Below are 18,497 nucleotides of genomic sequence, written 5' to 3'. Positions count from 1 at the left end.
TTATCAATGCTAATTATCAAGAAATTATGAGCTTTATTAGGTTAGAATCAACTCTGCTAATTATAAATTGAAATTTCAAGCATAATTTTTGTTTTTTGGTTTATATGACTTGAAATTGCACAAACCCTAGATTTACATATTAATATACCTTGAATCATCAAATTGAAGTTGTGTATATACCAATTAGTCTATGATGTTTGTGTAAAGGGATTAGGAATAAGGAGCTGATGGTGCGTGTATTCAGCTAATTTGTGTTCTGTTGCTAGAAATTGTAATAAATGGGAAGCAGTAGCAGGAAGCGTAAAATCAACATCAATCCAACTGAGTCCGAGGTAGTAGTATTTTGGTAAAATTAACATTAATCGTGAAAATTACTGTACTTACTCCTTTATCATTTGTTTACTGTAAGAGTTAATTGCACCTCACATCAAGAAGCTTTCTCTGGCTGTATTTAAGGTAAACTTATACGTTTTGTGTGTGTTAATTGTAATTGCATAAATTGATTGGCCTTAAGTAGGTGCATTAACTTGTAAGATGATTCCTTAACTGTTGGTGGGGAAGTCAAAAGCAAAGGTGAAGTTTTGTTGCAGCATTTACAGAATAGATGTAGGGTAAGTGCTTGTGTGTTGAATATGTTTTAGGCGTTGTTGAAGGGAAATTATTTGGTGCAGTAGTTGCCAAAAAGCTTCCAATTCAATATAGATTATATTGATATTCGATGTTTAATCTATGCAGTCGGCTAATACAAGTTGTCGGATAGAGTTGTTTGGTAGAATAAGCAATAGTTTTGACGAAAGACATAAGCGGTGGGTGAGGGAGATGGGCTTTGGTGGGTTGTTAAAGCTTGGTGATATGAACCTTCCAAGACATTTGGCTTACTGGTTGATGACTCGTGTAGATCCCTTCAATTGTACTCTTACTGCCCAAGATGGCAGAGTGTACAGGCTTTCTCAAAACCAGGTTCATTGGGTCCTTGGTATTCCTAATGGAGGGTTACCTGTTCCCACATACCAAACAATAGACAATTTACACTTCAAAAGGTGAATAGGATTATGGATAGATATGGCAAAACATGGAGTAGTAAGTGCAGCAGAAGTGGTCGTGAGTATATATTTGAGGGTATTCAAGTAAATGTTGATCTGATTGCTAGTGTGGAGGGGGGATGGGAGGAAGATCAGGCTGAGGAGTTCAAGACTGTTTTCTTGTTGTTGTCTCTGGAAATGTTGTTATGCCCTAATCAGTCTTCAAGATTGGCGACTGATCTTGTTTCTTCACTAACATGTGCTGCAAGAGCTGTTGACTATGACTGGTGCAGCCCAGTATTACAAAAACTCATGTACAGTGTGGCGATGTTTGCACGACGGTTTTATTCTGTTGGATTTGCAAGTGGTTGTGCCGGTTGCCTCATATTCATTGTGGTATGTGTGTATTTTCACCATTGATACAATGTTGTCACCATTTGTCACCATTTAACCACTAATGATGTTTGTTACAGATTTTGTATTTGGATCGTCTTAATAGACATCCTGTTCATTGGGGCTATTTCCCTAGGTTAGAGGTGTGGAACATGGAAGAGATTCGGTTGGCTATTAGTAAAGATCGCCTACCGAATGGGGGTGACTTTGGGCAGCTTAGGGAATGTTTTTGACTTAGAACACAGGTAGTTGGGTATTTCCATTTTTCATGATGTTGTTGTGTTGTATCATGTAGACTTTGGATGTGGCTTATGGTGAAACTCATCCAACCAAAGCTAGGGATTCGAATGGACCCGGGGGGTCAACTGAGGTTACCTTTCAACTGATTTTAATTTTTTAGGATTGGTTACACCTTTGTATTTTTCGATGATTCATACCTTTAATTGTACAGAGAAGCTGTTGTGTCAGTGTCTGTTTTAGAAGTAAGACAGCACAAATGCGGAAGCCGAAAATGAAGAAAGTTTATGGTAAATCAACTGCTGATATGAGTGACAAGGTAGACTCTGTTGAGAAAAAGGCAATTATTGTATCTGGTAACAACAATATCGGTGCATTTTCAAATTTTGATTCTATATGATTGCGAATGGATGTCATGAAAAGGTATATGATGTTGTTCTGTAATTCTTATTAATTTTCTGGTCTTTTGTAATTTATAAGGAGACTGAAGTGTGTTAGGTGGTAATAGGTGCTTATCGGGAGATGCTTTCAACACACTGCTTCGATTAACATCATGGGTTCTGTAATTCTTATTAATTTTCTGGTCTTTTGTAATTTATAAGGAGACTGAAGTGTGTTAGGTGGTAATAGGTGCTTATCGGGAGATGCTTTCAACACACTGCTTCGATTAACATCATGGGTTAGTATATTAATGTATGATTTACTTGTACTGCATGTAAGATGGCTTAAATTATTATCATGTTACAACAGGTTGGTAGGTGGAATCATGCTAGGCAATTTCCTAATGCACCAGATCCCTGGTTCTGGTCGTCATTGTTGGTTAGTTGCTAAATCTTTATATGGGCCTTTAGGCAATGAATGTATATTGCTCTTTTGTTAAAGGTTAATAGGCGATGATTGTAGATGGGCCTTAGTAGTTGTTATTGATTGTATTTGCATCTAGGGAGAGTTCGTGTTGTTTCTTGGAACAATTGGGTCAGATACCATGTCAAGAGGGTGCGTAGACTGCTTTATAGCTAGTCCATGTTGTGCTTACATGGATATTGTATCGAAGGTGATTGTTACTGCATATCTGGTCCTTATTTTCTAAGTTATAAAACATAAATTTTCTTTACAATTTACGTGTACATGAATAGGTTGATGGAGCTTCAGGTCCCGGCTATCCGGCTTCCTTTTCCGTTTGTGTATTTGTAAAATTTGGTAATGTACAAGATATTACTCTGATATACACAAACTCGTTGACTTCCTCATCAAATTTTCACAAGGTGAACAAGCGGGTAAGTTTTGATGATAATAATTACTTGTTAATGTTATGTAATTCAAGGGTATCATAGATGAGAAGTGTTTACTAATGTAGGTAGCAAATGTGGAACAATTTTATCAAGCAATACGTACTATAATGAATGGGGCTTCCGTTGCTAACAGCATCAGGAATGTGATCATCACGAAGGACTTCCGATGCCTGGAAAGTTGTTCATCTCATCTCAACGCACATCCGATTTGATCAATTTGTACTACTGACACATTTGTTCGAAATAATGAAGTAATTCGTAGAGTATAAAATTTCAATCTCGATTTCTTAGATGTAAAATAATCGGTCTTTTTAATCAGTGCGTAGTTGTAGTGTAATACGGATATGTTGTTTGTGTGGGTTACATTGTATTGGATTATTGGCAATTTTGGCCCCTGTACTGGGCCTTGAAGGCCCTTCAGTGTAGATAATGGGCCTTGTCTGTGAGTTGATTTGGACTGAATGTCTAATATATTACGTTAATACGAAATTTGTGGGACTTTTGGATTAAAGTTTAGTGGACTGCTGGGCCTAGGCCTTCTTGAGGCCCTTGAGTGTTAGTTGATAATGGCCCTTGTGTGTGAGTAGATTTGAAATGAATGTGTAATATATTCAGTTAATACGAAATTTGTGGGAGATTGGGTCAAAGTTTACTGGACTGTTGGGCCTCATATTACTGGATTGTAGTGTTTTGAGCCTTGAGATGACTGGTATAGGTTGGGCTAAAAACAAATTTGGGCCAAACAAACATTAAGGATAGCACTACATATAGATTATCATTAGTTAACTTTGATAGGTTTTCTAATACAAAAGTTCTTAGTTAACTAATACATCATAAACTCATACAAAACAATACTTTAGTAGTATAGATTATCATCCTGAACTAGATTGAAACACCAGCAGAATTGATTAGAAAATGCGCTTAGCAACTTCATAGTCATATCCCTTGAAAAGGATAGCACTGCATATCCCCCTTCGCTGTCATTTGTAGAAATTCCATACACTGCATAAGGCTTTAAAGATGCACAAATTAGGCGCGCCATGTGAATAGAGACGCGTGTTTCAGTTAAAATTATTATGTGAGGCATATGCATCTTCATTGAAAACCTAATCAATGGGAGGAAAGAGTCCCTACCCATATCACGACAATTCCAGATCATATACCTTAAACCCTTTGTGAAAGTTCCCTTCCACCAACTTAGGTTTTCATTAGCAACAACTTCAACTTCAACCTCAATTTCCCTTCCATCTAATTTGGTTGAAGACTTTGATGTAGTATGCATGATTAACTTGGATACAACCTTTGGATACTCAACACTAACTAGCTTGAAATCATTTCGATAACTTGGGATCGTCATGAGGTGTTTCCCAACAGACAAGACACAACTTTCGATTTCAACAGGTATCTCTGAAGAAGGATCAACAATGTTTTTAACAGCGGCTGACAACACGTGTTGGTAACCTTACCCTTGTTTTCCTCCTTGGGTAGATATTACCCATCTAACAAAGTACTTGATGGCTTTTGGTAGCAAAGCGAGATCAGATAAGTCCGGTAAGTGAGCAGGCCTGACCTTATTTGATGGTGTGATGACGACGATGTCTCCAACCTTCTTCCTATTCCCGGTTATTATTTGGGCGGCCGTAGTTGAGTCTAGTAACAACACCCTAATATCACCGCGCGGAAGACATGATAGGGTTTTGGATCATCCCAAGAACGCCCTTTGGGAATGATACTTTGATAGAAGCCTTCGGAGTACAAGGATTTACCAATTTGAGAGAATGTGTTTTGAAAATTTTCGAACAAGGCAGTAATGATATGTTGTTTGTGGATATACTTTTGTGAAAAGGTTTAATGGAACGTGCTGGAATTGATAATCTTTTCTTTGTCATTTTGGCTACTTGTTGGAATTGATGTAGGGGTATCTTGTATATATAAAGTGAAACAACTTCTCTGTCAAGTGGCGGGCTTTGTACTAGGGTAAAAGGTTGAAATAATTTTTGGCGGGGGCGGGGTATGAAATTTTTGGTGGGTAAATTTTAGTGGGTAAATTTTTTGTGGGTAAATTTTAGGGGGTAAATTATTTGGGAAGAACATGTCAGCCTAGTTCCTAGGATGTAGGGTTGCTTCTTTGGAATTGGTTCCAAGAGAGTATATCCTGTAAGATTATTTTATTCTAGCAAGCACCTGCTGTAACATCTAAAAAATTGTATAATTAACATAATTATGATGGATTTCAATTTCCTAATAATATACTAACAACACATGTATAATTATGTTGATATTGGCATAAAGTGAAACGAATACGATCCTTATTTAATATATACATATGTGTATTGTATTTCAAGTGCCGATAATATTTTTAAGTTTTGATTAGATTTAGATTATATACTTTTGATTAGATTTTAGTTACCTATATGTATCGTATTTATAAATGTTATCTAAGGTTATTTCTTATAACTAATTCGTTGCCTTTTTTTGTATGTATTTCATCCTCTATGATATTTCTGTGCTATTTTTGATTAAATTTAGTATATGGCATAAAAAAAGAAGTCTGAGCTTATATTTTAGACTCACACTTGGGAATGAGTTGTCATACTCTCAATTGTTGTTGCTCAACTTCTCTACGATTCATTACGAGCTTAGTATGAATTCTTTTTGCGCATGTTAGTGTTAATCTTTCTTTAAATTTGTAAATAATGTACAACTTTATTGTAAATTACGCTATAGTCTTTTTAAATTTAAATGATCAATTAAAACAAACAAACAATTAAAACGTTGAAAAAAAAACAATTTTAAAAAAAAACACAACATAAACAATGAACTACAATAAGATATACGAAGATCCAACTCATCTCACATAAGGCCCCTGGCCACAGTACGAAATACAAAGGACATTGAACTGAATTCTGGGCAGTACATATTGTAATTAATTTCCAAGTCAGCTGGAATGGTTGGGTTTGAGTTTCTAATGAGAAAATCAGGCCCAGCCTTCATCATGGTGGGAGGGATCACGGTCCATTCCTGAATCTATCCACCATCGTCTCGTATAATTGTAATCGTCATCATCCTCCACTACGAAAGCTTCATGTAACGGAGGAGGTGGGTCGATGAGTGGCCCCGGCTATCGTGTGACACACAGGATAGAAATCAAAGCCGGTTAGCCCAAAAATACGAGGAACAATAATGAACTCACGTAAAACGTGACAGTAATATCGTTTCAAATATAGCTATCTGATATTTTAACCACACAAATGACACTACACAAAGTGAATCAACATTAACAATCTACGAACATAATCCTTGTTTTAATGGAAGGAATAAACATAATAAAAAAATTGGAGTATTCGAATCTTACCACCACTTACACATTCATCACATCTCCAGTCAGACAGTTGCTAGTGTACTTAATCAATGGTTCAGCTTCTTTGTTCCAAAGCAAGAGTATCCCTCCAACCTGACCATGGCCCGAACTAGCGTACTGATATAGACCTGGAAGCCTAGGAATCAATTCCCAAAGTTGAAGATGTTTTGGCCGCGCTTCGGTGATAATGAATAACATTGGACGGTAGCAATCATACAGCTTTGTAAAGTTTTCAACAAAGGAGGGCCTTAAAACGTCCGTCGCATTCCAGCACAATACGAATGCGCCCTCATGAAAGACAGGTGAATCATCCTCCTCGGGCATATTACCACAAACTGAGAGGCGATGGTAATGTATCCCTGTTTTCTTTGTGATTCCTGAAGCGGCCTTCAAGTTGATCGACGACATTCGGGCTAGAATTTTCATAACATGAATTGAGTTCGTTTTAGCCCCAATGAAAATATGCCTTTCGCTTAAAGGAAATGCAAATGTTAAGGCGGAGGCTGCATCAAATGTGGGAACAAGATTAAATATTGGAAGCAGATCTTTTGGAACAACCTCATCCTCCTCAAATTGGTGCCGGTTGTAAAACCATTTGACAAAGGTCGTCACACCACGGTGCTGCAAGTAGCCGTGAATGTCAGATAATAGCAGCACGTAAGCAGGTTGAATATCTCCTCCGGGAAGCTCCATCACTCGCATGACATTGGTATTGGCATTCCTTTGAACATCGTCCATGATAATGTCGTTGCGGATCGTATTGAGGTAGATTTTTTTTTTTTCATAGAATTTTTTTTGGGTTTTGTAGTATTTTACTTGATTGAAATCAATTTCATTGTTTGTTGTGGGGAAATAAGGGTTGAAGTACATGAGTGGTTCTCCAGGTAGGAGAAGCACAGTATCACGTACACGGCGAGTCTCACAAGTCGCGATAGCTAAAACCACGAAGGGTGGTCTAGTCATTTCCATGGCTTGTTTGTGTTGAGCGTATGTGTTTGAGTAGGAGGGAGAAAGGTTTGTGTTTGAGTAGGAGGGTTAAACAAGTGAGTTAAAGCGTATGCAGCTTTTATAAGTCATGTGACAAAAGCTGATAGGTTTGTTTACACGCAAAATTGGGATAAGTACTATTTGTCCTTTTGTGAAGGTGGACTATACTATAAGTACAGAAGTAGTAGAGACTAAACCTGTTATTGTTTGGGAGCTGAATTCATTCAAATTGAACTGGAGATTGGAGTATCATTTTATTAGAGAAAATATTATTTAATACATAATTGAATGAATAATAAATATAAAATAAGTACTAGGTCTTGAAATAATGAATATCGTTTCACTTTTATAGTAAATTACGACAACAAATACTTAAAATTTGCCAGGCGTCTAAATTATGAGAATGTAATTCACCAAATTTATTGCTTATATTTTCGATTTGTATTATTAAAGAAGAGAAATAGAAACGGAATAAAGGAAAGGGACTGAGTTAATTAACAAAAAGAATATTAAGATAAGTAACAAAATCCGTGACTTAGGGCCTGTTCACATTTATTGAACCGAACTAATTCGAGCTGAACTGGACTAAACTGAAGAAATTAAAGCTAAACCAAACGGAACTGAACTGAATTGAGAAGAAATGTATATTTTATGATAGATCATGAAGAGTGACCTAAACTAAACTTAACTGAACTGATTTATCAATTACGCTAAGTAAATGAACCTTCTGATAGAAGTTACACTTGTCATTAGTAGATTTATGGAAAGGGATTGTGTTACGAACCTATGTCATATGAACACCTATTTCACTAGTACACATGTAACTACACCCCTTAACCCTTAGCCTAACCCCTTTACTCTGATGTAAAGGCAAAATTATTGGTTAGGGGTTAGTGTTTCCGGTTAGGGTTGAAACGGTAAGGCTAATAGCTCTTTTAAAGGCAAATTGGATGGTTTCACCCATGTTAAACATTTCGGCAATTATTATTTGCCGGCGAAAAAAAGTCTAAAAATTCCAAAATTAAAGCCTAATATCCTCCGTGTTTGAGAAAAATTTAGCGGTGGGTCCCGGTATCACAAAGTGTTGAGAATCTAGACAATACATCTTGGAGTCAAATAATGTCGTTTGGAACCGTATTTAATGACTATTTAGAGTTGAAACGGTTAGGCTAATAGTCCGTTTAAAGGCAAATTGGATGGTTTCACCCATGTTAAACATTTCGGCAATTATTATTTGCTGGCGGAAAAAAGTCTAAAAATTCCAAAATTAAAGCCTAATATCCACGGTTTTTGAGAAAAAATTAGCGTTTTCGGGTCCCGGTATCAAAAAGTGTTGACAATCTAGACAATACATCTTAGAGTCATATAATGTCGTTTAAATGCTCGTGGTATGCTTTAGGTAATGAAATTGGTGCAATATGTAAACCAGTAAATTGGTCGTTTAAAGGCAAATTGGATGGTTTAAACCACTCAAATGGAGTACCGGAGGGTATTAGGAAACATGGTAAACATTTCGGAAAATTTTATTTTCTGGCAAAAAAAAGTCAAAAAATCTAAAATTGAAGGCTAATGTCCGCTTTATGAGAAATTTCGAAGGTTTCGGGGCCCAATGTCGCAAAGTGTTGAGAATTTAGGGAATACATTTGGGGGGGGTCATATAATGCCTTTCAGAACCATATATGATCATTATATGTTGTCATAGATGTTACTGGTTAATTGGTCGTTTAAAGGCAAATTGTTCATCCCACCCACTGAATCAGTTAATTGGCCGTTTAAACCCTAACCGGAAACACTAAACCCTAACCCTAACCTCTTTACCTTAAACCGTAAACCCCTCATCCCTAAACCCTTAATAAATAAAGTACAGATAGTAAGTAATAAAACCTAACCTAATACGCAGTAGAATTTAGGCAATTGCATTATAACGCGAAATAACAATATGAAAGTAGGAAAGGGGAAAAGGACATTGATATATGACATTAAAGAAAAACTTAAAATTTACTGAACCGATTTGAACAGAACTGAACTGAACTGAATTGAAATGTGGTGAAATTAATATATTATGAGACTGGGAAATTAAGACCTGGAACTGAACACACTAAACTGAACTAAAACTAAAATTAACTACACTAAACTGAATTGACCAGAGAGCAGTAAATTGATTAGACTTGAATTAGAACTGAACTAAATACATTTGAACTAAATGAACTGAACTGAAATAAAATAAATGTGAACAGTCCCTTTGTCATTAAACTATTCTCCAACTAAATGAATCTTCAATTTAGAAAGGAGTTACACTTGTCAATAGTAATACAAGACATAAATTTATCATTTATCAACAAACATGTCGTTACTTAATTTCTTTTATTTCACTAAAAAAAAATTTATATATGTGGACCCCGCAAATAATCACCGGAATATTTAATTTTACCGAAATTTTGACACTAAACCCTAAACTCTAAACCTAATCAACAAACTCTTAAGATTAAAAGATATGAAACCCTAAACCCATATGAAACTCTACACCCTAACCCTAACCCAAACCCCTAAACCACAACCCTAAACCTAACCCATTTACCGTAAACCCCTCATCAATAAACCCTTAACCCTAAAACATAAACCCTAACAATAACCCCTAAACCCTAATAAACCCTAAACCCACAAACCATATGAAGTCGTAAACCGTTAACCATAAGAGCCTTACGGGAACGACTTACGGGAACGACTTTATAGAACCCTCGCACACCATTGACTTTTTGAAAACCCTAATCCCATAACCCTCGCACACCATTGACTTTTTGAAAACCCTAATCCCATAACCCTCGCACACCTTTGACTTTTTGAAAACCCTAATCCCATAACCCTTGCTCACCATTGAATTTATGAAAACCCTTAACCCATAACCCTGGCACACCATTGACTTTATGAAAACCCTTAACCCTAAATCTTGAAATTCATAATCACACACCCTATCAGAGCCAAAGAACCTATCAAACCCGTATACCCTGATCCTTTTATACCCATCCCTTTGAAACGCTTAACCCTCGCACACAATTGACCCTGATAATTTGTATGTCAACCCCTAACCAAACAATGACACTTAGGGCATGTTCCGATTGATTGAACTCAGCTGAACTGAACTGAACTAAACTGAACTGAACTGAACTGAACTGAGCTGAGCTGAACTGAACTGAACTGAACTTGTTAATTAGTGATTTTTAACTACGGATTAGTGATCTTTGATTATTTATTACTATACATATGTGTATATTCAAATGTACATATTATTATTATTATTATTATTATTAATTATTGATTATTATTATTATTATTATTATTATTATTATTTATTGTTTATTATTATTATTATTATTATTATTATTATTATTATTCTTGTTATTATTATAATTATTATTATTTATTGATGATTATTATTATTATTTATTGATTATTATTATTATTATTTATTGATTATTATTATTAGTATTATTATTTCAATTATTATAGTTATTATTATTATTATTATTATTATTATTATTATTTGTTGATGATGATGATGATTATTATTATTATTATTATTTATTACTTATTGATTATTATTATTATTATTATTATTATTATTATTATTATTAAATAACAAAAACCTACAAAGTCAAAAGATTTACAAGAAATTAGTGGGGAGCCGAGATACAATCTGGGCCCCCACCCCTCTAGCTATAGCGAATCCAATCCTGTTAAAGATGTGAGCAGCCGCACGAGCTCCAATATCCTGAGTCCTAGCGAACGCCTGAACCCGCTTCAGCAACGCAACGACATCCTTCTCTAATTCCCCCAATGAAGAAAAGGAGAAAGGAAGAAAACCATAGCCAATAGCCCTGCAACGCGCCCCATACTTGTCTCGCTTCCGCTGAGCCGCAGCCGACATAACACGACCAGGAACGAAGTCAGACAACCCAGATTGAGTCAATGGAGAAGACCCCGTCAAGTCAACACATACATCTAGGCCTCTATCCCAGGAGTTAAGCAACACATCTGCTGGCCGAAGAGCCCCGTCGTTCCCTCCAGTTAACCCAACGTTGACCTCCTTCCTTGCAGAAATCCCAGAGCGGAAACAAATATCAACAAGGGTATCACGAACAACGTTATGCCGATGTTTAATACCCACCATCCCAGCACAAGACACTGCATGATCCCCATAAATATCCCCATCAAAAACTCTTGAACAAGCAGAACAAGGTGCCGATACGGAGAACAAGGGAACACCCAACCGGTAGCAAAGAACACAACAGTAACTCTTACCATTCATAGTCTGACCCAGACCTGATATCGGGACCGCTCGCAACCAGGCAGAAAAGTAATCCCCCTGCTGGGACATCCATAAGGCAACCTGACGCGGAGACAATGAGAAAGTGGATTCTGCAGATGCAGTGACCTTCGTGAAATATATATCTGCCAATTTCTTCATGAGTTTGGGGGCAGCGATCTCACCAGGGTAACGCAAAAGGTCAGTCTCCATAGTCCTATTAAAAAGACTAAGAGCGTCGTCGAAGGCCGGACCTGGACCAACAATACCAGAATTGCGAAGAAGCGAAGCCTGTAGACTAGAAGACTGCAAACGCGACGCAAGGAAAGCATAGTGTCGAACATCACCCGCTGAATAGACACCCAGTCCTCCATAAGAAAAAGGTAAGGTGGCAAGGCGCCATTGCCAATCACCAAAACCTGGCCCCGAAGCAGTTACAATGCGCTCCACAGAACCTCGAAGGGCCACATCAAAAGAAATCTGGGCCGCTTCAAAAAGACGAGGAGGACAAGTGCGCATAGAAAAGTAGAGTTTTGAAACTCCAGTACACGCACGAAGAAGTAATAACTAACATTGGGGATCCTCAAGCTTAGCAACAACATCCATGAGCACAATGGTCTTCGACACCCTCTGCGAAACAAGCTCACCACATAAAGAGGCATCCGCACTGACAGGACCCCCAAGCAACTTAACACCATGAGCAGGACGAGCAATATCTGGAGGAAAGACACCGGCCAGACGGCTACGAGGGTCCTCCGTGGGCCAGAAAACTTCCGTTTTCTCAACATTAACATGGAGACCAAGACGAGGTCCCTCCACCAAAATCAACTCCATAACCTTCCCTACCACCAAGGTGTCACCAATAATAGTGCCATCTTCCAAATACCAAGCCTGCAAACATAAGTCAAAAGAATCCTTAATTTGACAAACCAACGGATGGAGCACCAAAGCAAAAAGCAAAGGGCCAAGTGAATCACCCTGCTGCACACCCTGACATGACCTTAAGGTATGCTCCCCATAATAGAGCCTGGCTGGAGTAGAGTAACAAAATTCAACCCAACGCGAAAGAGCTGGACAACGGAGACGAACCTCACGCAGTAAAGCCGTACGATCAACCAAATTAAAGGCATTCCGGAAATCCACCAGCAACATAGAGAGGCCAACATCACCACCTCGAGCCTCAACCAAACGATTAACAGCATGAAGAATAGCCTCGCCACCCGCCGGCACCCCAACACCAAACTGAAGACCTCCTAAATAGTTCCCCATACGCGGACCAACTAAAGCAGCCCCAACCTTTGAAACCAGACGCCGCCAAACAGTACCCACAACAATAGGACGAATACCACCACCAGACTTAACAAGTGGCGTGAGAGGAGCACTAGCAATATACTCCCCCAACTCAGCAGGACAATTTCCTGCGAGAAAGAGATTAACCACCTGCGTAATAGAGCCCACCAACTCATCTGAAATAGCAACCGCAGCACCACTCAAGCAATCCAGAAGGTGCTGAGCACGCAAGCCGTCTCTATCGCATGACGTACCACGCGGAAAACCCCTAATTTGATCCAAAACAACAGCAGATGTAGCAATAAGGGGCTGATCAACGGGGATATCCGGTAAGATAGGAGCCGGAAAGGAAGGGTGCTTAGCTTGTAAATCAGCAAGAGTAGCATCATTGTAAGGGGCAAGACCAGAAGACGAAAGAACCCAAACCGCAGTAGTGTAATGTCCGTCACAAATCTTTCTCTTACATTGCTTAATATTTCGCTCAGACAAATCATGCTCATCATCAGCTTCCAACAAAGGAGGAGACACATCTTCCAACGTATCTCGCACAAGATGCACAGAACCACCAGGCTCACACCAAGAACGAATAGCAGCGGTGATACTCTCTTCCTGCCGCCACCGCCGGACACCCGAAGAACACTCACGACTACTCCTCGGGGTAAAAGTTTTAAGAACACAAAGAGGCAACACAAGTAGTTGAACCCAACAAGAGACGTCATTAGGCTTGCAAATCACCTTATCAAGCGCTCCTTTGAGAACCCGAGAAAAACCCAAGCGACAATTTGGAGGAATAGATTTCACCGAACGGAACCGCTTAGATAGCAAACTATCCAGGAGAGCAACATCGAACGCCAAAAGAGGCTGACGAGGCGCACTAGAAACAAGATCAGATACCTCCGAAGAAAGACCCTGAGGTTTAGGAAAACCATAAAGAACAAACCGAACAACACCATCCCCCAAATCAGGTGGGTCCACAATATCATCCGAACCACGACCATGTCGACACTTCGTACGAAAAGTATGAGTCTTGAAACACTCCCCACAAAGCCAAATGCCCATACGCCGAAAAGTTGACTCCGCCTCTAAGAAAATAGCCATATTAGAAGAAAGAGAGCATCGGGTCATATCCCGCGCATCCGCACAACAATGACGGTCACGGAGATGAGTGATCAAAGAAGTTTTAGTGAGCCCATTACCCCTGCCATCTTGACACCCATTAAGACCCACGAACGGGCAATGAAAGAGAACACTAGGAGGCATAACATCCACCACAACTTGCCACAAGAGAACCGCAATACAACACAACGCAAACTGCACCAAAAACTAACCAAAAACTGCACCCAAGAAGCACTAGAAACCGCCTAGCAACTGCAGCCAAGAAGAACACACAAGAACGCAACTGAAACAGCCCGGAAACTACTCCGAAACCACCTGAAAACAGCCAACAGAAACTGCCCGAAAACCGCTAGAGGTACTGCAGCAAAACAACCCTATGAAACCGCCTAAAAACTGCACCTGATCAACCCAAAATCAGACCATAAAAAAGTCCTGAAAACAGATGCCGCGAACCACTTAAATACTGCCTGAAAAACGGCTGTAATCGCCGGAAAAGAGAAGCCCTCGCCGGACCTACAAACGCCTGGTTAATGATCGCAGAAACAGCCTGAAAATGAACGTGGAACGAGCTTGAATTTCGCCCGTAAACTGCCCTCGAATTGCCCTGAAATTGCCCAAACAATGAAGCCCGAAACAGCCTGAATTTTGCCCCAAAAGAACCGAGGAAACCGCCGGAAAAAAGCCTGACCTGAAGGCGCCGACACCGAGCACCGCCGCCTGATATTAAAGAACTAAAAGCCGCCGGAAAAGCTGCCGGAAACCCCCCCTACGCCCAGCCCTAATCGCCCTAACGAGAGTTTTTTTTTTATTATTATTATTATTTATTACTTATTGATTATTATTATTATTATTATTGTTAATATTATTATTATTATTATTATTATTATTATTATTATTATTATTCTTATTATTGTTGTTGTTGTTGTTGTTGTTGTTGTTGTTGTTGTTGTTGTTGTTGTTGTTGTTGTTGTTGTTGTTGTTGTTGTTGTTGTTGTTGTTGTTGTTGTTGTTGTTTTTGTTGTTGTTGTTGTTGTTGTTGTTGTTGTTGTTGTTGTTGTTGTTGTTGTTGTTGTTGTTGTCGTCGTTGTTGTTGTCGTTGTTGTTGTTGTTGTTGTTGTTTTCGTCGTTGTAATAAGAGCTTAAACGAATGAAATTTGGCTTTATATCATTAGCAATATCATTACACGTCAATTAAGAGCTGAACTGAACTAAACTGAACTGAACTGAACTGAACTGAGCTGAACCTATGATCCGGACTGAACTGAACTGAATAAAATGAACTGAACTGAATTTCAACGGAAGATAAGAGACCCTTATCAAAGATGTGAAACAGAACAAGTTTTGATTTTTAAAGGAAACATACTTCACTATTAAGGTGAATATGACAGTAAATAAACCTTGAAATTAACTAACGTAATTTGTCCACGATTAACAAGAAAGTCTTAGTTCAAAAAGGGTTTTATTAGTTAAAAAAAGCGTATTATTATTTGTTTGAAATTAATTCTCCTTTTAAATTAATTCCAACATTCATACGAATTTTTTTTAAGGAATAAGTATACATTGGTACGCGTAATAATAAATAGCTGATAATGTTGAAAGCTATTATTAGTTAAAAGTGTATTATTAGTTGAAAGCTAATTTTGTTATGTTAATTAGTACGGAATAAAAGTTTTTCTTTCCTGCCTAATGGTAAGTCTACTTTCAATAGAGGTCAAGTTCTGTTGGACTTAATTAAACTTCTTTTTTTCCAAATTTAACTATTTGGAAAAAAAATTAAAAATAGACCTGGTGGACTTGGCTTATAAATAGACCTGGCTAAACACTTCATTGGTACGCTCTTCCAAAAAACCTTGAACTTTTCAAACTCCTTTCCCTTTTTTCCACTTTGAGAACAATGCCTAATCCACTTTACCCTCCCGGTTTCCATGGCGAAACTGCACCTGAGACCACCTATGTGTGGTCTCGGAACCCTAGAACTACCCAAGAGATGGACTTCAACAAGTACTTGTACTTTTTCAGTGAAGATGGCAAGCTGAGCAACGACATGGCTGATGCAGCAGAGCTCCGGAAGCTGATTGGTGCTCCACACATTGAGTGGCCTGAAAAAATGGACAAGCTTATGATGGCTGATGAGGCCGGGAACATCTATCCCGCTCACCTGCCATACATAGGTGATGTTACTTGGCTTCCTGAAGTGCAAGCTGCTATTCGCCAACTTGAGGCCTGTAATGCCGTTGTTTACGACGGTATAACTCCCCTCATTCCATGTTTGCTAAAGGATAAAATTGACCCAAAGCCTGTCATCCCGAAATGTGGCCCTATCTTCAAATTGACTCTCACACCGTACAATTTTGAGGTCGGGGCCTTTACTGATGCTTTTCAAGTCCTTCAAGTTCGGGCTAAGATGACGAACATTTCATTCATGGTCTTTCGTGACCGCATTCTAAAGAATGAAGAAACCAGTCACTACCACATTACTCGACTGACTCTAAAGTACGAGGCAGGTCAGACCCTCTTGGCTAAGGGATCTGGTGTTATTCTTTGGAATGTACGTCAGATCACCCGAAAATCCTTTTATGCTAATTTCAATTGGGTCGTTCGAGTCCACAAACCCATCCTGATGATACTCACAGAAGTTCGGGTGCGTAAAATCTCTTACACCAGGGTGATTGAGAGGCTGAATCCTGCCTTGTCGTGGAGGTTGGAGCCTGGAAAGGGTGTTGTTGCTGGCACCCTCATTCTTTGGGATCCTGCGAAGGTCAATGCTGAAGTCATAGTGGCTGAGGGTGGAGATATAATACTACGTGCTTTGGGTTGTATCAATCCAGGAGGGGTAAGTATATAAATGATGTGTGCAATTTTTTTGTTAAACACTCCATTTATTAGTATAATGTGAGTATGTGACAAATTTTCTTAATATTGTAATACATGCAGGCCGAGACTGTGAGCAGCGTGGGGACGAGCTCTTCCACTGGGGTTTAGTGGAAGCACGACTCAAGCTGGTGACGCCAAGCAATTTCTGAAATTATGTGTTATTAATCTTATTATTATTATTATTATTATGTACTTGTGTTGTATGTCCTTGAAGGCATTTTATATACTGTACTTAGAGGTGGCAAAAACTGACCCGACCCGAACCCGACCCGAAAATAGCGGGTTAGGGTTGAGAATTTCGACACGAAAACTTAAATGGGTTGACACGAACCCGACCCGAAATTAAATGGGTTAGGTTAAGGTTGAAAATTTCAACCCGAAAATGACCCACATAACCCGAAAATAATTTTCGGGTCAAAATCAGGTCGGGTCAACCCGAACCCGACCTTATAACCCGAATAAAAAAGTCTTAAAAAAAAAATCATTTTAATGGCTAATGGCCCAAACCCAATTTAAAGTTCTAAACCTAAAAAAACCCTAAATGTGACTAACCCCCACCAGCCGTTTTTGTCTCCTATTTTCTCATTTTGCCCCCTCTCTCTCTCTCTCTCTCTCTCTCTCTCTCTCTCTCTCTCTCTCTCTCTCTCTAAACTTCTCTGGTCCTCATTTTCTCAACAATCTCAAGTTCTCAGACACTCCACACTCACTCTTTCCTTCTAGTTCTTTCTCACTCTTTCGTTCTCAACTTTTCCCTCTTCTCACTCGTTCTCACTCAACGCTTGAAAGGTAATGGTTATTAATTGTTTTTTATTTCGTTTCGTTTTTGTTTTGAATTTCAAGTTCTGATTCTGAATTTTCCATTCTTGTTTTGTTTTTTTCAAATCTACAAATCTTCATCTCCTTCAAGCCGTCAAACCTCAAACTCTCAAAGGTAATTCTTTTTTAATTTTTGTTGTTTTTGTTTCGATTTTTGTTGTTTTCGTTTCTGTTTTGTTGTTTTCGTTTGGTTTTGTTCTTAATTTTTGATGTTTTTTTTTGTTTCAATTTTTTTGTTTTCGTTTCGAGTTTGGTTGTTTTCGTTTTAGTTTTGTTGTTTTCGTTAGTTTTGTTCTTGATTTTTGTTGTTTTTGTTTCCGTTCCATTTTTGGTTGTTTTCGTTTCTAGTTTGGTTGTTTTCATTTCATTTTGGTTGTTTTCGTTTGGTTTGTTCTTGATTTTTGTTGTTTTTGTTTCTGTTTCAATACAGATTTGTATTTGATTATTGTTGTTGTTCTTGCATGATAATAGTATTAAGTTTATATAACGTATGATGGGTTGCTTTGTAAATTTCTAGCACAATAATCCAATTCCTTATCTAATTTACAGCAAGAATATATCTTTGACATGCATGTGATTTACAGCAAGAATATATCTTTGACATGCATGTGATTTTATTTTTTTTTTTAATTTTAGGTTTGATTTAGATTATATCTCTAGCTTGTTGTTGTTGACTTGTTGTTTATTTTATATTGTTGTTCTTGTCCAAATAATTTCTGATTTTTTGCGGTAATTATGGATGTTGATGTTTAGATTATATCTCTAGAAAGAATAGAGATATAATCTTTCCAACCATATATCTTAAG

At 38.2% G+C, this 18,497-nt stretch overlaps 1 protein-coding gene across 4 annotated transcripts; it reads left to right on the top strand.

Moving 5' to 3' along the window:
* Positions 1 to 413: 413 nt before the first annotated feature.
* On the top strand, positions 414 to 3,329 carry LOC110713537. 4 transcript variants are annotated; one of them, XR_002509976.1, is made up of 9 exons: positions 414 to 611; positions 736 to 1,418; positions 1,496 to 1,785; positions 1,867 to 2,075; positions 2,151 to 2,209; positions 2,403 to 2,471; positions 2,596 to 2,706; positions 2,789 to 2,929; positions 3,010 to 3,329. XR_002509976.1 is itself a non-coding variant. In XM_021891986.1 (9 exons), exons 4-9 carry the CDS (start codon positions 2,059 to 2,061, stop codon positions 3,154 to 3,156), a joined length of 534 nt encoding a protein of 177 aa, XP_021747678.1. In that variant the 5' UTR covers positions 414 to 611; positions 736 to 1,418; positions 1,496 to 1,785; positions 1,867 to 2,058; the 3' UTR covers positions 3,157 to 3,329. The 4 variants fall into 4 exon arrangements, 2 of the variants coding, with proteins under 2 accessions (XP_021747678.1, XP_021747677.1); XM_021891986.1 differs by lacking the exon at positions 2,151 to 2,209 and adding an exon at positions 2,283 to 2,331; XM_021891985.1 differs by having other exon boundaries at positions 2,161 to 2,209.
* The last annotated feature ends 15,168 nt before the right edge of the window (positions 3,330 to 18,497 follow it).

The sequence above is a fragment of the Chenopodium quinoa genome, unplaced genomic scaffold, assembly GCF_001683475.1.
Source record: "Chenopodium quinoa cultivar QQ74 unplaced genomic scaffold, ASM168347v1, whole genome shotgun sequence".
NCBI classification, from domain to species: domain Eukaryota; kingdom Viridiplantae; phylum Streptophyta; class Magnoliopsida; order Caryophyllales; family Amaranthaceae; genus Chenopodium; species Chenopodium quinoa.
The sequence above is the reverse complement of the archived record's forward strand: the minus strand, read 5'-3'. Positions and strand labels throughout refer to the sequence as shown.